The following is a 23,976-nucleotide window of genomic DNA, read 5'->3' as shown; positions in this document are numbered from 1 at the left end:
CTAAGAGTGCCTTTTCTTTTTAGAAGAACTGTGAAACTAAAAAAACAAAATTTTCATAAAGTTTAATATGTGAAACCAATATTTTTGTTCTTTATTTTTAATAAATTTTTCATCAAGTGTTTTATATCTTATTTGATATGTGAAACTAATATTTTTCCAAAAAACAAATTTCATAAAGGACATTACGAGTGGGTCATATATACAAAAATATACTGAGGGGACTTTTTTTCTTTTCTTTATAAATTCTGCGTTTGCCTTAATAAACTATCATTGTAAATTGTAATGGCCTTGTTAATAAAAGTATTTATAGAGATGAGGTTTTTCATTTTACGACATAAAGGTCGACAGGTCGCCACAATACTTATTTATTGCCCCCGACCCAAAAAAGAAAAGAAAAGAAAACAGAGAACCCAGAGAAGAACAAATTAAAAGAACTAAAAAAAGTAGTGAAATACACGACCACGACTCTTCCCAACTCGATTCAAAGATTAGGCAAGTCGCCATTGACTGGATCTAATTCACGCAACAAAATAAATGTGCTTGGTCTCTTTGAGTATGGAATTTCTCTTCTTGGATCGTATTGCACGCAATCAATATGTATTAATCTTGGTCTCTTCCTATGGGAATTCAGTTCCGGCTGCGGAGTCTGCTACGATGGTCAAAGTTTCACCGGCAATTGAGAAATTCTAGGGTTGGCAATCCGGGTCGGCGGATCGGGTTCGTGTCGACCCGGATGACCCGATTAATAATCGGGTTGAAAACCTGAAACCAAACACGACCCACCTGCAAAACGTGTTACCCGAACACGACCTGGGTAACACGTTTACCTTCAACCAAAGTACCAAACCAGCAAAGTAAACCCAATTTGTTAAGAGAAGACTGAGATTCAGAGAAGTAGAGAACCCATTGTTTATCAAAACAAAACCAATACAACTATACAAGCTAACAGTAACAGATCTAATGGAAAATTCACCTAAATCGACATGATTAAGCTCTGAAAAAAAAAAAAAAAAGTGAAAACAGGTTAATTCGTGAGGCTATGTGAACTGTGAAGGTTGATTCTCGAAGGAGGCGTGAAACTGTGAAAGTGAGAACAGAAAATTGAAAAGAAATGAGATGCGAGTCGTGGGTCTACCGGCGGTCATGGGTCAACCGGTCAAGCTCTTCCGGTCGTGAATCAGACGCGGGTCTGTCTTCCATTCTCCTCCCTTGCTGGCTCCGGTTTTGAATCAGACACCGGCGATCGTGGGTTTGTCATCTTCTGAGGGCAAGTCGAGCTTCTCCGGCGGTCGTGGGTTTGAGAGGGGGGAGGGAAAAGGTTGGCGCAGAGAGAGGGGAAAAGGCCGGTCCGGCCGGATGGTTGGCGAACTTGGCGGTCGGGCGGCTAGCGGCGGACTCCTGGGCTAGGGTTAGTGAGATTGTGAGTATCAGACTATCGGTGGATAGTGAATGAGAAATGAAAATCACAAATGGAAATGGGCATTTCAATTTTCGTAGCTTTCGTTTCGGTTCGGGTGGGTTTTTTTTTTTTTTAATAGTAACCGGGTCAGAATCGTGTCTGCGGGTCAACCCGCGGGTTGACCCGCCAGACACGATTGTAATCGGGTTGACCCGATTATGACCCGAACCCGATTACAGTAAACCTAGAAGGAGTTCTAACATTCCTCTTAATTAAGCAAGAATCCAAATTTTATTTCCATAATTTCGGAAATACCCTTCATACCCTTCTCGATCTCTTGGGAAGTGCTTGTCCTGATGAATATCATTATGTTGGATATCAATGATAACTGCTCTCCATGTCAATTATATTATTTCAGCTTAAATAATGCTGGAAGAAAGAGTTGAGTCTTCTAAAAATTTATGTGGCTTTTAAAATTATTATTAGATTTGTAATAAACTAATATTAGATATTGATTAAATCATAATTTAAAAAACTACATCAATTTTAAAACCACATAAAGAAAACATGGATCTTCTGTCTAGGAAGATGCGATTTGCACACTTTATTAACATTAGAAACTAACCAATGGAAACTCGCGTGATAATCGACAGTATAGTGGGAATATATTTTTTTTATTCAGGGGAAGCTTGGAGAACATTGAAGCAGTTCATACACATTTAATATAAAGGGAAAATTACAATTTAGCCTCTCAAATTACCACCCGTTTTGCGTTTAACCCTACAAATTGCCAACACTCCGACTCTAGCCCCCCAAACTACCAAAACTTTTGAAAAATGCCCCATTTGACGAAATATTCCCGTATTGCCCATGCCACATGTCATTTTTTAATTAAAAAATATTATTTAAAAAAAAAAACTAAAATTTAAAAAAAAAATTTAAAAAAAAAGTAAACTAAAAAAAACTTCATTTTTTTTTTCAAAAAAAAAAAGAGAAGGAAAATAGAGTGGCTCGCGGCTACCCCAATGGTCGAGGGGTGGCTCGCAGGCCACCCCTAGGGCTCGGGGGGTGGTGCGCGGCCACCCTTGAGGCCGGGTGTGGCCGCGCGGCTACCCCCAATGGCAGGGAGTGGCCGCGTGCCATCCCCCACCCCTAGGGCTTAGGGGGTGGCACGCAGCCACCCTTGGGGTCAGGGGTGGCCATGCGGCTACCCCTAGTGGTCGAGGGTGGCACGCGGCCACCCCGTCCCCAAGGGGGTGGCTCGGCAGCCACCAAAAACCCCATATTTTCTATTTTTTTTTTAAAAAAAAATTAGTTTTAAATTTTTTTTAGTTTTTTTTTAATTGGAAAATGACAAGTGGCAGGGATAATATGGAGATATTTCGCCAAATGAGGCCTTTTGCAAAGGTTTTAGTAGTTTGGTAGGCTAGAGTCGGAGTGTTGGCAGTTTGTGGGGCTAAACGCAAAACGAATAGTAATTTGAGGGGTTAAAATGATATTTTTCCTAATATAAAACTAGCTCTATCTACTTCTTAGTATTCACATGAGCAACAAAGCAGGATAGGGAATTGCAAATGACCGTTGTTATTAAAAGAGTAATGCTATATTCACACCAATATACGTGACATCATTAATTTATTATTATTTTTTTAAAAAAAAATAAAAATAACAATGACTAATTTAAAGGTGGATTGACAGTTTCATGTCAATATAATGAAATAATAGTGTTGTAATCTTCTTCAATTTTTCTCAAATTGGTTCATTATTCAAAACTAATTGATGGGCGTATTCTATAAGGCTTCAACCTTTTTTTTTTAACTATTTTCCAAGTCGATCTCAACTAAGATGAGTCGTCATGATAGGTTGTTAAAATATTAATTATATAATTATATATATATTTTTTTTACAAATTTAAGGGTTTGAAAAATAATAATTTGTGATTTAACATGCATGGCACCAAAGTACAGATTTTAAGTTTGAGCTATGACTCTAATATTTTAAATCTCATTTCAAGTAAATATTAATATATTGAGAGGAAGTTCGAACCTATGCGTGAGGGTGATGGTTAGAATATTAATTAAATCATTAAATTTATCATTTTTTGTTTATCAACTTAAGCTTTTGAGAACTGGTAATTTAACACATATAAGTTATTTAAATTTAATCATTGGGATAATTAACCATTTGCATACATGAATTTTTAAAATTGGACATACGTATAACTGGTGATTTAACACATATAGTAAAGCTATATGCAAGATTTATATCCTCCTCTTATCCCTTCAAAGATGACATGACTTTTAAAATAATCATTTAATCAAAATTTAATAATGATTCATCTCAAATCTAATGCTAATCACATTTGGGATATGAGTATTATATATAGTATTACTCGTATACGAAACATATGGCCAAAGAAGCAACGTTGAGCTTTCTTTTTAGGGTTAATTAACTTTTTAGTACCTCTAGTCTATCTATACGTTAAATGGATTCTTTAGTTTCAAAAAGTGTTGTATATGGTACTTATAGGAAAAAGGAAACAGAGGAGGGCGGTCATTATCTCTTTATTTTTTTTTACATGTCCACACAAGAGGGGAAAAAGAAATTCGAACTAATGACATCCGCTTTATGAGACGTAGTCCCCAACTGATTGAGCTATCCCTTGAGGACAATGGCGATCATTATCATGATGGCATCCTTGCCCATCTTTGATTTTTTAATACAACGGTAGGATAAGATTGTGAAGCAGAGAGACATGAAATTAAGAGTGTAATTAATGAATTTATAGAAAAGATAAGGATATATAAGACAAAAAATTTGATTAAATTATATGTGCGCGCGCGCACGCGCGTGCGAAGGGGGAAAAGTTTGAAATTAAGGGTGACCATAGGAATTTAACTAAACAAACAAACAAGGGAAACGAGTTTGAGATCTTGGCTGGTGTTAAGTCAAGAGTTCAGACCGTCGAAAGTTAGAAACAGACCAAGTGACATACTCCAAATGAGTGGGCTGATCCCAACAGGATTATGAGGTTGTAACGGTTGCTGATGGGGTTACTTCATCAACGTGGGCTTCAGGCCCAAATCGTAAGCTAGTTCTCCTAAAATTTTAAAAATAAAAATAAAAATATATATATATAAGTTGGGTTCAACCATGATCCAGTCACCATATAAATTGTTATAATATTATTTAAATAATTATATTGATTTTTTTATTAGTTTAAGCTTTTGAAATAATTGGTAATTTAACATGCATTGCACCAAAACAAATGTCTTAAGTTCGAACCACAATTTTACAATTTAATTTCATCTCAATTCAATAATTCATTAATAAAAAAAAATAAAAATAAAAATCAATCTTTAACAACAAAATTGGGAATGGAGGGGCCGTTTGTGGCAGACACTCTGTGTGGCGTAGTTGGGGTCTTGTTATCTTTTGAAGGATGTTGTGAACGTGGAGATCTAGAACTACCCCGGAAGACACCTAAATGCAGTGGTTAAAAATACAGGGATAAATCTCCGATGGCGATTTACGGGCAATCTGAGGTCGCTTGGAGAGAGGAAGGGTGGAATTTATTAAAGAATGGGCTTATGAGGAGAGTTGGGACTGAAAAAAAAAAAAAAAAAAAAAAAGATGTATCCCAACCTGTATGGCTCACATTCCCAGCAGGGAGCTCACTGAAGATACAATGGTGGCCGACATCATCGATCAGGACACTCATGGGTGGAATACTTCTTTGATTGCATAGGTGTTTGGGGAGGACGTACACAACAGTATCAATAGGCCATATCCTGATCATTAGCTCCTTTAATGGTAGAGATCAACAGTATCAATAGACTTATAGACACATGGGGAGTTCACAGTAAGAAATGCATAGCACCTTGCAAATACCTCTGCAATGTATGACAGAGGGGAGTGTTCTTATACGAGACGTTTCACAGATACTTGGAAAAGAATATGGAAGATGAAGGTTCCCATGTGGTTAAAGTTTTCATATGAAGCGTCTGTAATAATGCATTGTCTACTAAGGCTAATTTGTTTAAAAGAAAAATTGTTACATATCCATTATTTTCTTATATGTGGGTTGGAGGAGGAAACAATGGGCATGTACTATGGATTTTCCCAATAGCAAAACATGTGTAGAGTATGTATAGTCGCAAGCTTCGAAAGAGTCGCGTGGTCCTGCCGAATTTCTCCATATCGTGGGTAATATTTAGTGATGAACCTCAGGCTATAAAGCTCCCTTATAAGGGTTTGTGGAGGTAAACTTGGATGCAACAGTAGATAGGAAAAAGAGAAAGATGGGCATCATTGCAAGGGGGAAGTATTGGCATCATTGCAAGCTCTAAAAGATAATACAACTTACCCGACTGTTGTAGAATCAATAGCAGCTTTAAGGGCTATAATTTTCGCTAAAGAGTTGGGGTGGCAAAAGTTGGATCTAAAAAAAGATGTTTTTACAGGTAGTGTACGCATTACAAAAGAAGAACAAAATTTGGTCTCATTATGGCCAACTAATGGACGATGTCAGAATAGTGCTTATTTTTTTACGACAGTAAGGGTGTCACACGTAATAAGGAAAGCAAATGGTGCAGCTTATCGGCTGGTAAAGGATGCGCTTTGTCTTCAGGATGAAGTGGTTCACATGAAGGAAACCCCTCAGTAAATTAACAACATTGTAATGGCTAAACGTATTGTTCAAAATTTTTCTCATTAATGATATGAATGCGAGATTGATTTCAAAAAAGAAAAAAAAAAGAAAAAAAAAAAAAATCCAGAATTAGGATTCTCTAGATTTGTTAAGATAGTTATGGATTTTGTTCTTAAATTTTTTATTATTATATGCAAAGTTATGAGATAATGAGTCAGGTAAAAATTAAGGAAAATGCTAAAAAGACAATTTTAACTCAACCTCAAGGTACAATCGGGTGAGACCCATGTGTGAACCCCACTTCAATGTGTCTTGGGGTTGTGCGTGCATGAATCACGACTCAAAAATTAAGAATCCTCCTAATATGCAATAAAGAGTAAGTTCTAAATCATATAATTAACGGGTTTGGCTTAATCGCTATAAAAAAAACTATAAAATAAGTTTTATATTTTTTTTTCAATCTGATTTAATTTTACACTTTCTCTCTTTCTTATGCAAAATTTGAAATTAAAACTACACCTTTGATTTTTTTTTTTTTTGTACCGCATATCTAATAATTAAAAATATTACTTTAAGAATTTGGACCCACGCACGTAACATCTTCCGATCAATCAATCGACGGTTGGCAATACGCGTGTCACCCCCAAATCGGTCACAGCCGACCGATCACACATAATTTTGCCCACGTTCGTAGCCACCACGAAAATCGACCTCTTCCATTTCCTCAACCCTTTCTCTCTCTCTCTCTCTCTAAGCAAAGATGAGCAAGGGACCGGGACTCTTCTCGGACATCGGCAAGAAAGCCAAAGGTAATCGCACTCACTCACTGACGATCTAATCTCTCACTTGGCTCCGTTCGATTTGATTTCTCTGTTACAGATTCATACTTTGCATCGATAATCACTAGCTGTTGCTTCCTTTGTAGATCTTTTAACTAAGGACTACAACTCTGATCAGAAATTCACTATCTCCACCTACAGCGATGCTGGAGTGGTACGCAATCTAGCTTTTTTTCTTTTCTTTTCTTTTCTTTTTTTTTTTAAAAAAAATCATGAATTACATTTATTTGTTTCTAATTAGGGGAAATACGGATTAGATCGGTGATTAGAGTTTTGTGGATTTTCTTGTTATTAGTTGAATTTGAATTTCGTTTTGAAGTGATTTACAACAGCTTGTTTAGTTTTGCAAATACCAAAAATGTTGATTTAGCAACCATTGCAATTAGTTGGATGTGGAACCATATAAGTATTAGAAGTGTTTTGTTTTTCGATAATTTTAGACCCTCCTAAGTTGTTTCTCACTCTAGTATCTGTTTTTTCTGAATCAATAAGCAATTGCCAGTTGTTATATTCGATTTTATTAGTTGTATTCGATTGATTTAGATATAGTACTTATTGTTGAGTTTATAGGTTATTTTTCAGTATGATTTTGATTGTTAAGTTACAAATGCATGCTGCGGTACTGAACCCACGGCCGAACCTCCATCTCGTTGAAGGAGGTGCAGCTTGAGGGGAATGCTTTAATTGAAAACGTGGACTAGATAGAGTAGAGTGATGAAATAGTTTAGTGCTGAGAGGCCATAAGACACTGTCAGTTTTAGTTAAGTTTTGGACTGTATTTATCATTCACCGGCATAGTGTGGCTTGTGGGGCGGCTCATTGGCCGTTTTAAGATAGCGTGTGACTGGTACTTTATATGATTTTTCCAGCTGCTTTAGAAACTTCATCAAGCTTTAGTTCAGTGTACATGTTGCTTTCCATTAAACTTTAGAACTGTCCTTATGTTATTTGTTTGGGTCAAGATATTGTTAAGTTGACTCGAGTTGTGGCCATCATTTGTAAATAATTTTGCTGTTGTTATTGTGTATGGCACATTATTTGCATAATCAATTATGCTGCTATTTTATTTTTCCTGCAGGAGTTTTGATATAGTTCATCCACCGAAGTTCTATGTGTGTTTCATGCCAAAGATTCTTTTCGATTTTAGGACCTTAAATTTGTTGTATGCACAGATCTGAATGCAGTATTTGTTTTTGTCTTACTTTGAGCTCTTTTATGTCTTTCTAATGCAGCTGCTAATAGTTCTCTGTTTTTCTGAAATTTTGCTTGTTTATCTGTTGCTGTATTTCAATAGTTAATTCTATCAGATGCACTTAAAAGTTCTTTTCCAATAATTAGTAGCTAGAATGATCTGCCTGTGTCATAATTTTAATTGTCTTGGTTTTTGGTCATGCTTGCTTTGGAATGTCATTTGGTGGTCATGTTAGTTATTCCTTCTTTGACTGCTGTGTGTTTTGTGAATTTATGTGCATGTGGGAAGCAACAATATCAACTGCTCTTTTTTTGTTTTATCCTTTTCTTTCCTTCTATTTCCAGGCACTCACATCAACAGCGGTGAAGAAAGGAGGACTCTCAACTGGGGATGTGGCGGCACAGTACAAGTACAAGAATGTAGTTGTTGATGTCAAAGTTGATACAGAATCAAATGTGGGTTGCCTCCTTTGTTTGAAAATGTTAGTATAGCGAATGTACTTCTTGTTGAGTTATCTTGCATTGTTCATGCTGTCTTTGCAGATCGCAACAACCCTTACATTCACTGAGATTGTCCCATCAACAAAGACTATTGCCTCATTTAAGCTGCCCGATTATAACTCTGGCAAGGTATGAATCAGCTTCCTTCCTACTGGGAAATTGTTTAAATAATTGTTGTAGCCTTAACATATATGCCTATTCAATTTTATTTTATTCTCCTTTGCCAGTTGGAGGTCCAATACTTCCATGACCATGCAACCTTCACAACTGTCTTTGCTTTGAACCAATCCCCTGCCGTTGATGTTACGGCCACCATTGGTACCCCAAGCATTGCTTTCGGTGCAGAAGCAGGTTATGATACTACTTCTGGTAGTTTTACAAAGTACACTGCTGGCATTAGCGTGACAAAACCAGATTCATCTGCTTCTATAATATTGTAAGCTTTCATACTCATCAGCGAGGACATTTATTTCAACTTACTAAAATCTTAATTATATTGAAGTGGAGGAATTTTATTCATTACAATACTTCATTAATTACAGTATTGTAAGCTCTCTCTCAGGGGTGACAAGGGAGACAGTATAAAAGCATCATATGTGCATCACCTGGATCAATTTAAGAAGAGTGCTGCTGTTGGAGAGATCACAAGAAGATTCTCCACTAATGAGAACACTTTCACAGTTGGAGGGTCATACGCTGTTGACCAGCTGACAGTGGTGAAAGCAAAGCTCAACAACCAAGGGAGGCTTGGGGCTCTCCTGCAGCATGAGGTCATACCGAAGTCGGTGCTGACAATCTCTGGGGAACTCGATACCAAGGCCTTGGACAAAAATCCCAGGTTTGGGTTGGCTATTGCTCTCAAGCCCTGATGGTTTTCTGCCATTGGATGATGTGATGTTGGAATATATACTTTCTATGATTTTTTTCGGGTGGCGCAGCATGAAAGGGAGCGCATAATAATTAGTTCCACAGATATATTTGTTTCAGGTTCTCCATGACTGTCCTGTGGATCAATTGTTTTGATACCTGAGGTCTACCATTGTCTTCTGCTTCTCAGAATTTTAACTTTTTTTTCCCTTGCCCCGTTGTAGGCATCTTGATATTTGCACAATTCCCCTAATCCTTATCTGAGGAGTTTAGCTAATTCATATGTTTTTGGTGATGTCATCTTCAAAATAAGTTTCAAGTACCCGATCATTTTTTGCTCTGTTTTGGCAGATTGATTATCTCTATTATTAAATAAGCAAGAATCCAAACTTTCTTTCCATAATTTCGGAAATACCCTTCTCTTTTCTTTTTCTTTTATTTTTTTTTTTCTATCAAAATATCTTCTTTTTTGTCTCCATTTCCTCAAGCTCTCTTTTCTCATTTTCGCTCTTCTTCAAGAGAATTGGAGATGTGCACACAGGCTCTGGAATCTAATATAAATTAAACTAATTTCAGTACCAAGGATAAGTCATTTTTTTCCGTTGGAGTGTTGGGTGTTTAAACCTCATTGTATATCGGAGGCTCATTGAAGGATCCGAGTTCAGTGAATATAGAGACAGGAGTGCGATGTGCCATATTCAAACGAACCTGTGTTGAGCAGGTCTAGAAAGGGTGTCTGGCATCAGGTAATTGAGCTCCTCACTCAAAAGAGCTCAATTTGTTTGAAATGGCTAAAGAGTACAACCAGGTGGGCATGGTGAGGATCATTGGAAAGTTAATCCCACCTCGAAAGAAAGAGCCCTCCTAATTAGACAGGAAAGGAGTGGGACGACAGCTTATTGAGAAGCTCCTCATCAGTCCTCACATACGTTTACATGCTTTTTATCAGCCTAGCAAGACTGAATTGTGAACCCCAGAATATATGCTTTTATTCTAGGGATACTTGCAAACCTTTGCAAAGGAAAGCTTACAAACTGATGTAGAGCCCTTGTGGCATTTTATCATTTGAAAATTTTAGACACAGATTCCACGTAAGATTGGTTTTTAATCAAATTAAAAAACCGGCGACGTCCCAGCAATCCCGACTAGACCCCAACCACCGTTGACGTCTGGGTCAAGAAACCGTCGGGGTCTAGGTCCCAGCAATCCCAAACGGCCAGCGACGAAGGTTTCCCGACCTAAATCCCGATGGTTTTCGACGACATCTCAGCATGCGAACTAGAAGATCCGACCGGAAACCACCGATGCTAGTGTGGGTTTGGTGGGCTGGGGTACGGATCTCTTCCTCATCCGCACTATGCTTCCTTTGGCTTCCCACCGAGCCTCCAGATCCTCTTCCTTGGTCTTTGTCGTCGTCCACCGGCGTGGATTTCCGTTTCTCTGCGCCGTCTCTATCAAAGCTCACCGGTGGTAGAGGGTCAGGGTCTGGATGAAAATGATGCACATAGATCCGGTTAGGGCATGTGTTTGTGTTGGCCGCCACAGTCTTGGCCGAATCTCTTTTTCTTTTTCTTTTTCTTTTTGGAAATCAACCGATCGGATCTCTTTTGAGTTTTAATAAATGAGTTTTTTAATTAATAAAATGCTAAATGAATGTCATGTCAATTTGTAAACTTCAGTTTGTAAGTATCTCCAGCATTTCTAAAATGTGAACCCCTGAATACGTTTTATGTTAGACTTGGCATCCTTGTAAAGTTCTATATGGGCTTTTTCTTTAAAATAAAATAAAATAATACCTTTATTTCGCATTACTAAATACACCTAATTTATATGCGCTTTTTAAAATGGGCTTAATTCAAGTTTCGAACAAAATACACTTGTAAATCCCAAAAACAGTTTAACTCAAATCAATATCTCAGTTAGAACCACAAAACATCAAAGCTCCGTTTATTAAAGTTTTTGTTTTCTGTCAAAACAAAAATACTAACAAACAATCCAAACACAAAACAAGATTACTTGAGCAGCATAAATGTCTTTTATTAGCAGCAACACCAAAATCAACTGAACCACACATTGGCATACAGAAAAGCATAGACACTCCTAATTCTAAGCGAACACAAGATCCAGGATTCAGAAAAAATCCACATCTTGAAGCCAAAATCTGGTATATTTGTGCCTCACAGCGAAATAAGAAATAAGGGCAAAAAGTTCAGTTCTTGCAAAGCAAACAAAAGAGAAATCTAACTCAAATCAAGAAAGAAATACATAGAACATAATTTCATATATCTGCATCAACCACAGAAGGCAAAAAAAGCCAGTAACAATAACACAATTATGTAGATACTACTGCTTTATTATGGGTAAAACTGAGCATCACACCTTGCAATGTCAAGGTCATTTGTTGAGTAAAGTCCCTTCATTTATCTAACTAAATCTTACATACCAATAAACTTGGTTAGAAAAAATAGCACTTTAGAAGATCAAGAGAAATTTACCCCGACATCTTATATTCTCCGACCAAAACATGTTAATAAGATAAAATTACCAATGTCATTGTCCATCAAAGTGCTAATGTGGCTAATAAGATCAAAGGAATAGAGGCGGACTGATCATACCAAATGAAACTAAAAACCGGATGAAAGTACCAAATGCAACTCCAAAGTAAAAAAGATATTATCCACAAACTATCATCTTTTCCTTCTAATCTACAGCAAAGGACAGGATGCTATAATACTAAGTACATATCCAGTAGATCTTTTCCAAAGAACACTGCATTAATAAAACAGATAGGCCTAGCTAATAAAGTTACAAACTTATTTTCATTAGTTCTTTGCACACTTCAATTGTTATTTCCAGGCTTCCAGCAATCAATCAGAAAGCAAAACTCCACATCCGGCCATTCATTAAGATGAAAACATGTACTCTACTATAAATGAAAAACTTAAGAAAAGAAGATTAAAAAAAAAACCTAATCAAACCAAGTTATTCTCAGCTGTGAAAGACGATAGGTCGATAACAACCAAACATTTACACCAAATTCAGACTTCTAAGAACCAAAAAAGAAACCGCTATTTCAAACTTCTAAGAACCCAAAAAACCAAACTGTTATTCAATAACTAGAAAACTAACTAAACTAGTATCAGAGTTTTCACCACCAGCACAACACGGCTAGAAAGCAGAAGCAATATTGGCACATCCTTGGTAGAGAATCCAAAATATCAACGCTAACACTTACATATATACTAGAAAATAAAGAAACTAAATCACAATACATGTTATATAAGACCCACAAACAAGAATATAACACATGAAATGAAACCATAGCATCTTCCAAACACCAACCTCACCAAACAAACCGTACATCCACAGGATACTCAGTAGTCAGCATCAACTGATCAACCCAACGAAATTCCAACACCAAATAAAAAACACAATGAAAATATCCCGAAATCAAAACATCATACTCAAACCAATGCAGCAATTAACATTAAAAAACACAAAACCACACAAATCTTAAAGCAAACCAGAAAGATAATTATTACCAGAAAAAACTCAGAAACATCGAATGGATTAAAACCACAAAATCCAGGTCTCATAGAAACCATAAAATATTCAGATCCAACACATTCCATTCGATGAAATGAAAATAAATCCAGGTCTCATAGAAAACCTAAAATATTGGCACATCCTTGGTAGAGAATCCAAAATATCAACGCTAACACTTACATATATACTAGAAAATAAAGAAACTAAATAACAATACATGTTATATAAGACCCACAAACAAGAATATAACACATGAAATGAAACCATATCATCTTCCAAACGCCAACCTCACCAAACAAACCGTACATCCACAGGATACTCAGTAGTCAGCATCAAATGATCAACCCAACGAAATTCCAACACAAAATAAAAAACACAATGAAAATATCCCGAAATCAAAACATCATAATCAAACCAATGCAGCAATTAACATTAAAAAACACAAAACCACACAAACCTTAAAGCAAACCAAAAGATAATTATTACCAGAAAAACTCAGAAACATCGAATGGATTAAAACCACAAAATCCAGGTCTCATAGAAACCCTAAAATATTCAGATCCAACACATTCCATTCGAAAACATTCAAAAATACTCGTCCTTTAAGTACCAAGACTAACAAAAATAATACTATAATAAAAAAAGACAACTCTTCTAGCCAACTGAAAGCGGTTCACCAACTTAATCGACGGTCTGCATGATATCTTCAGCGGTGAACTTGGAGCCTTTCTCCTTGTCGGCGGCGGCGCGGCCCTTGGCCTTGCGGTCAAGCAGGGACTTGCGGTCCTTGTCGAGGCGGAGTTTGGTGATGAGAACCTTGGACGGGTTGATGCCGACGTTGACGGTGGATCCATTGACCTTCTCACGGGTGATCCGCTCGATGTGGATGACCCACTTGCGGCGGTACACCTGGACCACCTTGCCCTCGCGGCCCTTGTAGGTTCCACGCACCACCTGGACCTCATCGTCCTTGCGCACCGGCATCGACCGCACGTTGTACTTGCTGCGTAGATCGCCCGAGAGTGGCGCGCTCATCAGGACGCGCCGAACGCTTGACGGCGCTGTGAAGTGCGCCTTCCTGTTCTTCCGCCTGGAGCTCGTCACTCTCTTGTTGTACTTCATCTTCGCTCTATCTCTCTGTTTCTGAGGAAACGGCGACGCAAAATGGAAGAGGGAAAGGATACTAGGGTTTTGTTAATATACAGTTTCAATAAGGTTTTCGAGTTTTCACGTTTTTCTGTTTTATTACCTGTGTTTTTATTTATTTAATCGGTGGTATCTGAAGTTTGAAAAAAAATTAAAGAATAATTGTACTGTTGGTCCCTGTGGTATGTCATAATTATTTTTCACTCCCTATAGTTTAAAAAGTTTATAGAAAATCCCTGTGGTATGCAATAATTACGTTTTACTCCCTGGGTCGATTTTCCGTCCACCATTTTGACGGAATCTGTTAACCCTACACGTCAGTGCCACGTGTCGTTAATAAGATGGCGACACGTATCCATCTTAATAATAATAATAAAAATAATAAATAAATAAATAAACTTATTTTTTTTTTAACAATGGGGTGGCCGCGCGCCACCCCCGGCCACTAGGGAGGACGCGGCCACCCACCCCCAGGCCATTGGGGGAGGCCATGCGCCACCCCCGCCTGCCTATTTTCTATTTCTTTTTTTTTTTCTTTTTTTTTTTGTTTTTTAAAAAATAAGTTTATTTATTTTTTTTTTAATAAATTTATATTTTTTTATTAAGATAGATACGTGTTGCCATCTTATTGGCGACACATGGCGTTGACTTGTAAGGCTAACAGATTCCGTCAAATTGGTGGACGAAAAATTAACTCAGAGAGTAAAACGTAATTATGGTAATCCATAGGGACCTCTCATGCACTTTTTAAATCATAGGGAGTGAAAAATAATTATGGCATACCACATAGACCAACAGTGCAATTATTTCAAAAATTAACTCGGAACCTATTAAGTTTTTCGTCCAAAATTTAACCCATTACATTATATAAAAAAATAATAATAATTAATTAAAATTATAAAAAATAATTGAAAAAATAAAAATAGAAGGGGCCAAGGAGGTGGCTCAAATAACCCCTTTCTTTTATCTTTTCTTAACTCTTTTTTTTTTTTTTTTTTTTTTTAAGTATATATACTTTTTAATTTTTTTTACACAGTGCCTGGCAGACCGTTAAATTTTGAACGAAAAATTTAACAGAATTATCAAGTTGGTTATTTTCCCAAAACTCAAATAGCACTTATGAAACAAATGAAAACTCATGTACAAAAAAAGAAAAACAAACTCAAGTATTAATAAAGTATTTAACCCTAATATATATATGAATTAGATATAATATTTTTATCAACAAAAAATATTAATATAGTTGATAAAGAAAAAAAAAAAATGAATAAAAAAGTTGTGCTTTGCGAAGTCATGAAAATTCAGCACCCGCCAAATTTGTATGAGGAGTTTCATGCTTAGTAGTGTTAATATTGTCATAATAATAAGCCAAAAGAGACTTTATTATCTGGAAATGTCATAAGGTTCGGGTAAACTTTAGAAAAAATAAAATTTTGAAGGAAATTAAAAATATAATGATGTTCAACTTTTTTTTTTTTGATTCTCTCTTTTTGGCAACCAACAAATAAAATGTTTGCCAAAAGCGTAAAATGTTTGCAAAATTGCCATTTCCCAATAGCAGACCCAATTGGTACTTCCCGAGGACGGTGGTGGGTGGTAGTGGAGGTGACAGTAGCGATGGGACACTAGCTTTCATGACTCTCGACTTCTCGAGGGTGCTAGGGTTTCTGTTAATTTATAATGCAAATGCTATCCATTAACAAACGGAGTCGTATTCGTGTTAGGGGTTTGTGCGCGTTAGGGCTTCCATGTTGGGCTGTGTGGGCATTGTTCGGCCCGGGCTCAACGTTCTGGCCCATATCTTGTAAGCTTGTTTAAGTTTAGGTTTTTACTTATAGGCCCATATTACTATTGGACCAAACTTGGGTCACTTGCCATTGGCCCATACTTTCAATTGGACATTGCGACAACCAATATGTCAATAACCAGAAGAGAAATGATTTTTTTTCTTTTTTTTCTTTTCTTTTTCTCTATTGTACATTTCCTGTAATCTCTTTTCTAAATTAATCATTGAATTTGTAGAATTCAAAAAGACCCACATGTAGATCTTAAAGATTCAATAGTTGATTTACAAAAGAGATGTATGAAGACTCACATGTAAATCTTAAAGATTCAATAGTTGATTTACAAAAGAGATGTATGAAGACCCACATGCAGATCTTAAAGATCAATAGTTGATTTACAAAAGAGATGTATGAAATATGGACAGAAATTTTATACAAATCGATCTGTAGAAAATTTTTAACAACTCACATATAAGAGTGACATGTGTCCTTCAAGTATATAAAAATCACATATTTTTTTTTATTAATGCTGTTAAAAAAAATGTGAAAAGCACGTATTATTAAAATATATGATTCTCACACGATGAAGGACATGTGTCAATCTTATATATGGGTTTGTTGAAAAATTGTCCATTAAAGATGTACAAAAATTGTACATGTAAACATGTCTTATTTTTTATCTTGCTTAATTCATTGCGATAGGAAACATTAAAATCTCAAGATTTTCAATGATACTTTAATTGTTTTATTTCCTTTGATTTAATAATACTGGAGTTACTTATAAAATTTAATTTGTGAAGAATTAAGGAAACGTTCAACAATTAGCTGTAGTTGACGTTGAAAATACTTTCTGTTTAATTTAGAAAGCAAATAAGAATGATTATTGTTCAACATGGTCTCTATTTCTCTTTCCTATCCTACTTTGAAGAACCACACTGATCAACTTCCTTATCCCAAGGCTGGATTGTTCGGTTCTAAGTTGCCAAGGCTAGTTTTTCATAGAGTATATAGTTTGCATTATGTGTCCCGTGCGCACCAAACACAGTGCACACAAATTGAGAATGTCCCGTGGCACTCTAGTATGTGTCCTGTATATTTAGGAACATAATACAAGCCAAAGTTTTCCTATAAAATGAAGGATAGTCTAAAATTAAGAAATTCAAGCCATTTGTGTCATCGAAGGGCACCCTATTAAAAAGATGGCATATTAAGATCCAGGATTGAGAAAAAATCCACATCTTAAAGCCAAAATCTGGTATATTTGTGCCTCACAGAAATAAGAGATAAGGGCAAAAAGTTCAGAGTTTGCAAAGCAAACAAAAGAGAAATCTAATTTAAATCAAGAAAGAAATACACAGAATATAATTTCATATATCTGCGTCAATCACACAAGGCAAAAAAAAGCATAGTACTACATGCATATTCATGCGTCAGTAACCATAACACAATGATGTAGATGTTACTGCTTCATTATGGGTAAAACTGAGCATCACACCTAGCAATGTCAAAATCAGTTGTTGAGTAAAGTCCCTTCATTTATCTAACTAAAACTTACATATCAATAAACTTCGCTAGAAAAAACAGCACTTTAGAAGACCAAGAGAAATTTACCTCTACATCTTATACTCTCCGACCAAAACATGTTTAATAAGATAAAATTACCAATGTCATTGTCCATCAAAGTGCTAATGTGGCTACTAAGATCAAAGGAATAGAGGTTGGCTGATCATACCAAATGAAACTAAAAACCGGATGAAAGTACCAAATGCAACTCCAAAGTAAAAAAGATATTATCCACAAACTATCATCTTTTCCTTCTAATCTACCTCAAAGGACAGGATGCTATAATACTAAGTATATATCCAGTAGATCTTTTCAAAAGAACAGAACACTGCATTAATAAAACAGACAGGCCTAGTCAATACAGTTACAAACTTATTTCCATTAGTTCTTTGCACACTTCAATTGTTATTTTCAGGCTTCCAGCAATCAATCAGAATGCAAAACTCCACATCCGGCCATTCATTAAGATGAAAACATGTACTCTACTATAAATGTAAAACTTAACAAAAAAAGATGGAACCAAGTTATTCTCAGCTGTGAAAGAGGATGAGTCGATAACAACCAAACATTACACCAAATTCAGACCTTTAAGAAACAAAAAAGAACCCAAAAAACCAAACTGTTATTCAATAACTAGCAAACTAACTAAACTAGTATCAGAGTTTTCACCACCAGCACAAGACGGCTAGAAAGCAGAAGCAATATTGGCACATCCTTGGTAGAGAATCCAAAAGATCAACGCTAACACTTGCATCCTAGAAAATAAAGAAACTAAATCACAATACATGTTATATAAGACCCACAAACAAGCATATAACACATGACATGAAACCATATCATCTTCCAAACGCCAACTGCACCAAACAAACCGTACAGCCAAATGATACTCGGTAGTCAGCATCAAATGATAAACCCAACGAAATTCCAACACCAAATAAAAAAAACACAAAAAAATTATCCCGAAATCCAAACATCATAATCAAACCCATGCAGCAATTAACATTAAGAAACACAAAACCACACAAATCTTAACCCAACCCAAAGAGAAATTATTACCAGAAAAACTCAGAAACATCGAATGGATTAAAACCACAAAATCCAGATCTCATAGGAACCCTAAAATATTCAATCCAACATATTCCATTCGAAAACATTCAAAAATACTCGTCCTTTAAGTACCAAGATTGACAAAAATAACACTATAATAAAAAAAGACAACTTTGGTAGCAAACTGAAAGCGGTTCACCAACTTAATCGACGGTCTGCATGATATCTTCAGCGGTGAACTTGGAGCCTTTGTCCTTGTCGGCGGCGGCGCGGCCCTTGGCCTTGCGGTCAAGCAGGGACTTGCGGTCCTTGTCGAGGCGGAGTTTGGTGATGAGAACCTTGGACGGGTTGATGCCGACGTTGACGGTGGATCCATTGACCTTCTCACGGGTGATCCGCTCGATGTGGATGACCCACTTGCGGCGGTACACCTGGACCACCTTGCCCTCGCGGCCCTTGTAGGTTCCACGCACCACCTGGACCTCATCGTCCTTGCGCACCGGCATCGACCGCACGTTGTACTTGCTGCGCAGATCGCCCGAGAGTGGCGCGCTCATCAGCACCCGCCGAACGCTTGACGGCGCTGTGAAGTGCGCCTTCCTGTTCTTCCGCCTGGAGCTCGTCACTCTCTTGTTGTACTTCATCTTCGCTCTCTCTGTTTCTGAGGAAACGGCAAGGCAAAATGAGAGAGTGAAAGGATGCTAGGGTTTCTGTTAATTTAGGGTTTCTATGTTGGGCTGTGTGGGCATTGTTCGGTCCGGACTCATCGTTCTGGCCCATATCTTAGCTTGTTTGAGTTTAGGATTTTGCTTTATAGGCCGGCCCATATGACTATTGGGCCGATTTTGGGTCACTTGCCATTGGCCCACACCTTCAATTGGACTTGAGATTTTAATATTTCCTCTCGCAATAACCAGAATATTGATGGCAACAATTAGCTGCAGTTGACGTTGAAAATACTTTTCTGTTTAATTTCTGCAAGAAAGCAAATAAAAATGATTATTGTTCAACGTGGTTTCTATTTTCTTTCTTTCTTACCTACTTTAATTTGAAGAACCACATTGATCAACTTTATTATCACATGGCTGGCTTGCTCGGTTCTAAGTTGCCGAGGCTAGTTTTTTCATAGAGTTATATATAGCTTGCATTTTGTGTTCCATATGCACGGAACACAATGCGCACAAATTGAGAATGTCACATTAGTAATTAGAGACTTGTGGCACTCTAGTTTGTGTCTTGTGTGTTCAGGAACATAATATAGAGGAATGATAGGCAAGGCAAAACCAATCGGCCCCTGCCCCATTTTCATTAAAAGTGAGTTTTTATAATCAAAAGTAACTTGCTTTTGATTAAAAATATTATTTTTTTAATAAAAAGGATTTATTGGTTTGCCCCCGACTATCATTTTCCCATAATATAAACCAAAGTTTTCCTATAAAATGAGGACGGATATTTTAATTATAATTATGAAATTCAGGCCATTTGTGTCATCGAAAGGTTTGAAAAATGTCATCCTATTAAAAAGATAGCATATTATCGATGAGAATTAAGTATATTTTCATCAGTTTTATATAAAATTCTTGTTCTTTATGATAAAAAAAATAAAAAATAATAAAAATTTTGAGCTAAAAGTTGTCAGTTTATTTTCTAAAAAAAGAAGCGTTTACCAAGAGAAATTCGAAAAGAGTAATGCTAGGAGTTAAGGCTAGCATTTATGAGGCATCACATGCATGCCATTAATGCCTCCACCAATTCATCACCCAGCAAGGAATTCCTCACCTTCCCAAAAGGCAAAAGCCCTAATGGTAACAACAACAGCATAACATTTATAGTAGTCTGGAATATTAATAGTGTGTGGCGTCTCAGGGAAGAAGAGAAGCTAAGAAGGCAATGAGGGCTTGGAAGCATCTGGGAGTGGTGGAGACCATACATGAAGAAAAAGAATACGAATCCTCCTCCACCTCCCCTTCTCTCTCCCCTTCCATCTCTTCTCCTCCCACACCTCTCCATACCAAAGTACAGGCATGGTAAATAATTAATCTTCTTTTTTTTTTTCTTTCTTTTTCTTCTAGTCTTTATATCAGTTTCACTGTTCCAGAAAAACTCTCTGTGATATTTCAATGATAAGTTATGTTAATCAGGTCGCTAGCATGGGGGAAGAAGGCAGACATCTTGATACGCGTTCATGGAAGGTGTTTTCATCTGCACAAGGTTTGTCGATTCATCGCCATGTCTGCGTTGCTTGATCCACTCTATTTTCTTGTGAAGTTGCTCACTTAATTACATTTCCAACTAAAAACAAAGAATTTGAAGAGGTAAAATTTTAATTTTTAAAAAAATTATAAGAGTATTTTAGAAAAGAATTTGATGTCAGAAATCTCGATTATTAGGCCGATTTAATTTTTGTAAAAAATTTAGACTGTCTATAAGAGAAGGGAAATGTGAGATTTACATGTTCCGACAAAGTAGATCTGGATCCTAATATCTTAGATGTTCCGACAAAGTAGATCTGGATCCTAATATCTTAGGTTATCTGAAACAAGTGTGTTTCGCAGTCTCCCTTAAATTTTTGTAAAATTCAAATAGCTTAATAAGACAACCTCATCAAATTTTTTTGGTCAATTTTCTTATTTGTAAAAGTGAACAATAAAAATGATTTGGTTGCTTATTTTTCCCTAGTCCAGTGAAATTTTTCCAGTGAAATTTTTCCAGTGAAATTTTTCCTTATTTATATAATTCTTTTAGTTACCAAAAAAAAAAAAAAACTTAAAGCCATATAGCAGGTAAAGTAATTAATGAGAAAACAGGGGTTACTTATGACATGTCTTATGTTGTTCTTAACTTCTTAGGATGCTCTGACATCAAGAAGCGCCTACCTAAAACGGGAAATAGCGGGAATCTCGGAGTTTACACTATCTCCACCGTTAAAAATAACGGCCGAAACGTTCGCTCTCGTAGCGGACTTCTGCTACGGGACCAACATCGTCATAACGCCGTTCAACGTCGCGGCTCTCAGAACGGCAGCTGAGTTGCTGGGAATGACGGGGTCTGACGGCGAAGGCGAGGAGAACCTGCTGCAGATAACGGAGACCTACTTCCATCGGATTATTGCCGTTAACCGAGAGTACGCGTCGATAGTGTTCCGCTCGTGCCTTTCTCTGCTTCCCGAGGCCGAAACGACGGCGTATCTCGTGAGCCGGTGTGTTGAGGCATTGAGTTCGGTGGAGGATAACGGTAAAGGCCGCGGCAATGTCGCTTGTTTTGATGACGGTATACCGATGACCCCCGAGGATTTCATAATAGTCGCCGAGTCCATGCACCGCCGATTAACGAGCCATGACGTTCTTTATAGGACCGTTAATCTTTATTTCAAGGTCAGGCATCGAGGCATGTATTACTCTACTCTCTCCTATTAATTATTATTATTCTATGAAATATTATATGCCACAAAAAAATAGTGTTTGAATTTGTGAAAATCTACGTTGTCGAATGATATAAATTCTAGAGAATCTTATTTCCAAATTAGAAATGGACACTATCTTTATTAATAAATTTTACGGAAAATTACATTTACCGCATCTAATTACCTCCTTTTTTTAATGTCTACTACTCTTTTAATTTTTGCAATGTTTCTCAAATTTATTATTGGTTTGCAATTTTTTTTTTCTGCGACTCGAAATGATAAAAATATATTATATAAAAATTTACAATGTGAACGCTTTGTATTGATTTTTCTAATTTATTAAAAATCAAATCTACCTTGTAGGCCAGGAGCATGTAAATCTCGCATTTTCCTTATCTTAGACCGTCTCGTGATTTTTTATTTTATGGGCAGGGATGTAGTGGGAAGCTTACAGAGGAGCAGAAGACCCATATATGCAATTCCATTGACTGTAACAAGCTCTCGCCTCCACTCCTCTTAGAGGCAGTGCAAAACCCTACAATGCCACTGAGATTCATGGTCCAAGCCATGTTTGTGGAGCAGCTCAACACCCGGCGCTCTATTTTGTCCGCCACTGACAGCAGCCAACCTCGGTGCAGGCAGCCGCAACGGATCATCCTCAGCAGCAATAAAGTCGAGGACAGCCCCACAATTACCCTAGGCGCGATCCTTCAGCGTGAAACGGCGGCTCGCCAGGCTGCTCATCTCAAGGCCGCAATGGACGCCACCAGCTCCCGCATCGTGAGCCTGGAGAAAGAGCTGAGCGTCATGAAGAAGCTCTTGAACGAGTCTGAGACGCAGAGAATTAGCATAATGGAGTCCGCTCGGTCTGCGAGCTTCCATTACGGCTCACAGAATAAGATAGAAAGAGGTGAGAGACGATCGGCTTCCTCGGTGAGCTTGCGGTTTTGCGTGAGAGGAGAAAGAGTAGGAGAAGGGTCTTCGTCGTCCTTGGAGACTCCAAGAACAAGAAAGAATATGAGACGAAGGTTGATGGATGGCTTAAAGACTGCGTTTCGGGCATCCAAGAACAGGTTTGAGAGTAGTAAGTCAAGCAGGGTGGACGAAGATGAATATGCGGAGGTTACTTTCACATAGAAGCCATCGGCCATGGATGGCTCTGTAACATTTCTTCTTCTTCTTCTTCTCTTTGTGGATGTTTATATAATTTGATACGTGTAGGCAAAAACTAATTTTATTGTTCTTATTCTTTTAGAATTAAAGTTTGAGAATCTGCCTTAATAATATTAATGTACATATATGATGAGAGGAGGCCCTAAGGCATGTCTGATGTCTCAGTCATAAATTATATACTATAACTCGGTTGTTTGAATTTACTAATTAGGCAAAATTACCCTAAGATATAACTCGTTTGCTAATGCTTTTTTATGAGTTTTTTTTTTTTTTTTTTTTTGTTGTCTTTTAATTGTGATGTGACATAAAATAATAAAATAATTTTTTAAATATTTTGTGAATGTTTACGTGTAGAATTATTTATTAATTTTTTAACCTTTTTTTTTTTAGCTAGAAAGTCCTAAAAATAATTAGCTATAAAATGTTAATAATAATAATTAATTGGTACTTACAAATGGATACTGAATTATTGTACTTTATTTTGTTCCTTTCTTATGACAGAGACATCGGCCGGCCAGCCTAAAAGGTTTTCAATAGGAATTCCTCTACACCAGTCCCCGGTCCCCAGGTCCCCAATTAATCCATGTAATTTGCAACCGAAAGTCTGGCCTGATCTTAATTGTTTGAAGTTCCAAATTAATAAGGAAATAATTTGTCGACAAACATGCGGATTGATGTGACAAGGTACCCACCAATTCAGACAAAAATAAATCATAGCAGTTTACTACCAAAAAGTCCAAGCAATTGGGGTTGTTGAAGCACGTGTCTAATGATATTGATTTTTCAAATTTTTATTTTTCCAATCTTTTTTCTCAATTTACAGTTGACGTTGCCATGTTTCTTTTTTTCTACTCAAAACAATACTC

General features: G+C 36.9%; 4 protein-coding genes across 4 annotated transcripts; 2 read left to right on the top strand and 2 right to left on the bottom strand.

Moving 5' to 3' along the window:
• The first annotated feature begins 6,703 nt into the window (after positions 1-6,703).
• On the top strand, positions 6,704-9,725 carry LOC133864638 (mitochondrial outer membrane protein porin 2-like). Its single transcript, XM_062301028.1, has 6 exons — positions 6,704-6,859; positions 6,976-7,043; positions 8,426-8,536; positions 8,624-8,710; positions 8,809-9,017; positions 9,144-9,725. The coding sequence occupies exons 1-6, from the start codon at positions 6,811-6,813 to the stop codon at positions 9,448-9,450; spliced, it is 831 nt and encodes a 276-aa protein (XP_062157012.1). The 5' UTR covers positions 6,704-6,810; the 3' UTR covers positions 9,451-9,725.
• A 3,727-nt stretch (positions 9,726-13,452) lies between these two features.
• On the bottom strand, positions 13,453-14,201 carry LOC133864662 (large ribosomal subunit protein uL24z). The gene has a single exon (XM_062301064.1). It carries the CDS (start codon positions 14,114-14,116, stop codon positions 13,676-13,678), a length of 441 nt encoding a protein of 146 aa, XP_062157048.1. The 5' UTR covers positions 14,117-14,201; the 3' UTR covers positions 13,453-13,675.
• Positions 14,202-18,566: 4,365 nt separating this feature from the next.
• LOC133864476 (large ribosomal subunit protein uL24z-like) lies at positions 18,567-19,230 on the bottom strand. Its single transcript, XM_062300820.1, has one exon. The coding sequence runs from the start codon at positions 19,176-19,178 to the stop codon at positions 18,738-18,740; it is 441 nt and encodes a 146-aa protein (XP_062156804.1). The 5' UTR covers positions 19,179-19,230; the 3' UTR covers positions 18,567-18,737.
• A 1,115-nt stretch (positions 19,231-20,345) lies between these two features.
• Positions 20,346-23,243, top strand: LOC133864388 (BTB/POZ domain-containing protein At3g49900). The gene is made up of 4 exons (XM_062300715.1): positions 20,346-20,561; positions 20,676-20,745; positions 21,384-21,908; positions 22,370-23,243. The coding sequence occupies exons 1-4, from the start codon at positions 20,425-20,427 to the stop codon at positions 23,072-23,074; spliced, it is 1,437 nt and encodes a 478-aa protein (XP_062156699.1). The 5' UTR covers positions 20,346-20,424; the 3' UTR covers positions 23,075-23,243.
• Positions 23,244-23,976: the final 733 nt, after the last annotated feature.

The sequence above is a fragment of the Alnus glutinosa genome, chromosome 3, assembly GCF_958979055.1.
Source record: "Alnus glutinosa chromosome 3, dhAlnGlut1.1, whole genome shotgun sequence".
In the NCBI taxonomy this organism is placed as follows: Eukaryota; Viridiplantae; Streptophyta; class Magnoliopsida; order Fagales; family Betulaceae; genus Alnus; species Alnus glutinosa.
The sequence above is the reverse complement of the archived record's forward strand: the minus strand, read 5'-3'. Positions and strand labels throughout refer to the sequence as shown.